Source organism: Bison bison, unplaced genomic scaffold (assembly GCF_000754665.1).
Source record: "Bison bison bison isolate TAMUID 2011002044 unplaced genomic scaffold, Bison_UMD1.0 scf7180017853392, whole genome shotgun sequence".
Taxonomy (NCBI): Eukaryota; Metazoa; Chordata; class Mammalia; order Artiodactyla; family Bovidae; genus Bison; species Bison bison.
In genome coordinates, this window is record NW_011483965.1 from 1389 (window position 1) to 3009 (window position 1621).

General features: G+C 43.6%; 1 protein-coding gene across 1 annotated transcript in view; it reads right to left on the reverse strand.

Moving 5' to 3' along the window:
• LOC104999018 (serine/threonine-protein kinase A-Raf-like) overlaps nucleotides 1-1621 on the reverse strand; it is a gene marked incomplete at its 3' end in the record, with an annotated part of 17436 nt that overhangs the window by 1034 nt on the left and 14781 nt on the right. The window contains exons 7-8 of the mRNA XM_010854453.1: nucleotides 423-520; nucleotides 5-253 (exon numbers count right to left, since the gene is read on the reverse strand). Of these exons, the coding sequence (XP_010852755.1) occupies nucleotides 5-253; nucleotides 423-520 (347 nt within the window). The remainder of the gene's footprint in view (nucleotides 1-4; nucleotides 254-422; nucleotides 521-1621) is intronic.

A 1621-nucleotide genomic window follows, 5' to 3' on the forward strand; every position in this document is an offset into this window, starting at 1 on the left:
GAGCAGTCTGGCGGGCCACATCAATGAGCTGGACCATGTCGAAGCGTGTGTCAGCCACATGCAGGTGGTGGTAGAGACTGGAGCCCTCACACCACTGTGTGATGATGGCAAATCCTGGCCGGGTCATGAAGCCCATGAACAGCAAGATGTTGACGTGACGTGTCTTCCTGCAGGTGGGGCAGGCGGTATCAGGGCAGGGAGGGCAAACAGCAACTTTCTGAGCCTTTGGAAGGGCGCTATTCACTGCTGCCTTCTGCCATCATTTCCACCCTGTCTTTTAGGAGGCTCAGGACCAGACTATGGCCAGATTCAGTGAATTTCTGAGATTTATTTACTGGGCTGAGCATTTATATCCTGAACTTCCTCATCCAAATCTCCCAACAAAAGCAGGAGGGAGGGATAACCCTTCACTCCCTACTGACCAGGAGCATCTTAATCATCCAACTTGCCACACCTCTAACCATGACCATGACTTGAGCCTGTGACCATTTGAGATAAGATGAAAAAGTGGAATGCCAACCTTCATCAGCAATATATCAACATAACATTGATAACTGCTGAGTAAAAACATCAGTGATGTGTGACTATGTCCTGTTAACCATGATAGGCTTAGAGGTAAAGAGTTTGGGGTTTGGACTAAAATTATGTTCTAATCCGAGCTTCCTCAGGTACTCACTGTGCAATCTCAGGGAGGACACTTAAGCTCTCTGTGCCTCATTTTCCTTAACTGAAAAACTGTGATTATTCTATGAGATACCTGGCACGGGCGTTGGGAGGACTACGTAATAACCTGTAAGGTGCTCTGAATGGCCAAACACAAGCAAGCACCCTAAAAACACCACTGTCCCTGCTGTTATCACTACTGGGTACCTGGATCTACCTTAGAGAAACTCTGTCATGTACGAACAGCCACCCTCATTTAGAAGAAAACTTTCATTCCTTATAGAAGGATTACTACAGTTACAATGGTAACATACATGCAAAGAACATCAATGACGGTCCACAGTTTTGCACACATCAGAGTGGATAACAGCACATGAGTTCTTCATAGCAGTTAGGTTATGGTTTCAGTACAAACACAGTGCAAATTCACAGCCTGTTCAAATCACTGCCATTTGACAGAAAGGAGCAGAGACTGAAAACATCAACTCTGCAACATAATTGTGTCCATTTGTCAAGAGGGGAAAGCCCACACCAGCAACCCCAAGAGTGGTAGTAACTAGGGTGACAAAAGGGAGCACCAGGGCTTCTCGGTGTGAACGAATTAATATAGTAGGAATGATACATTAAGCAGAGCAATCACAATCATTAACCAAACAATGATTAAATTACGCTTATCATAGTTTTAATACTGTTCTTTAAAGAATAGTATTATTATAATTAATAACATGAATATAACACAGTAAACACATACTAATGGTGCAGAACAAGCAGAGGCCGCCAGGCTGCCAGGAGATGCAGTTAACTAACATTATGCTATTGATGTCAGTACATACAGTAACACTGCAGTGATACTCATTTCACAAGAGGCAAGCAAAAAGAGTCACATTTTGGAGGCAGGGCCATTAATTAACATCAGTATTTACACAAACAGCCTCATCAGAGGTCCTTTAAACATACC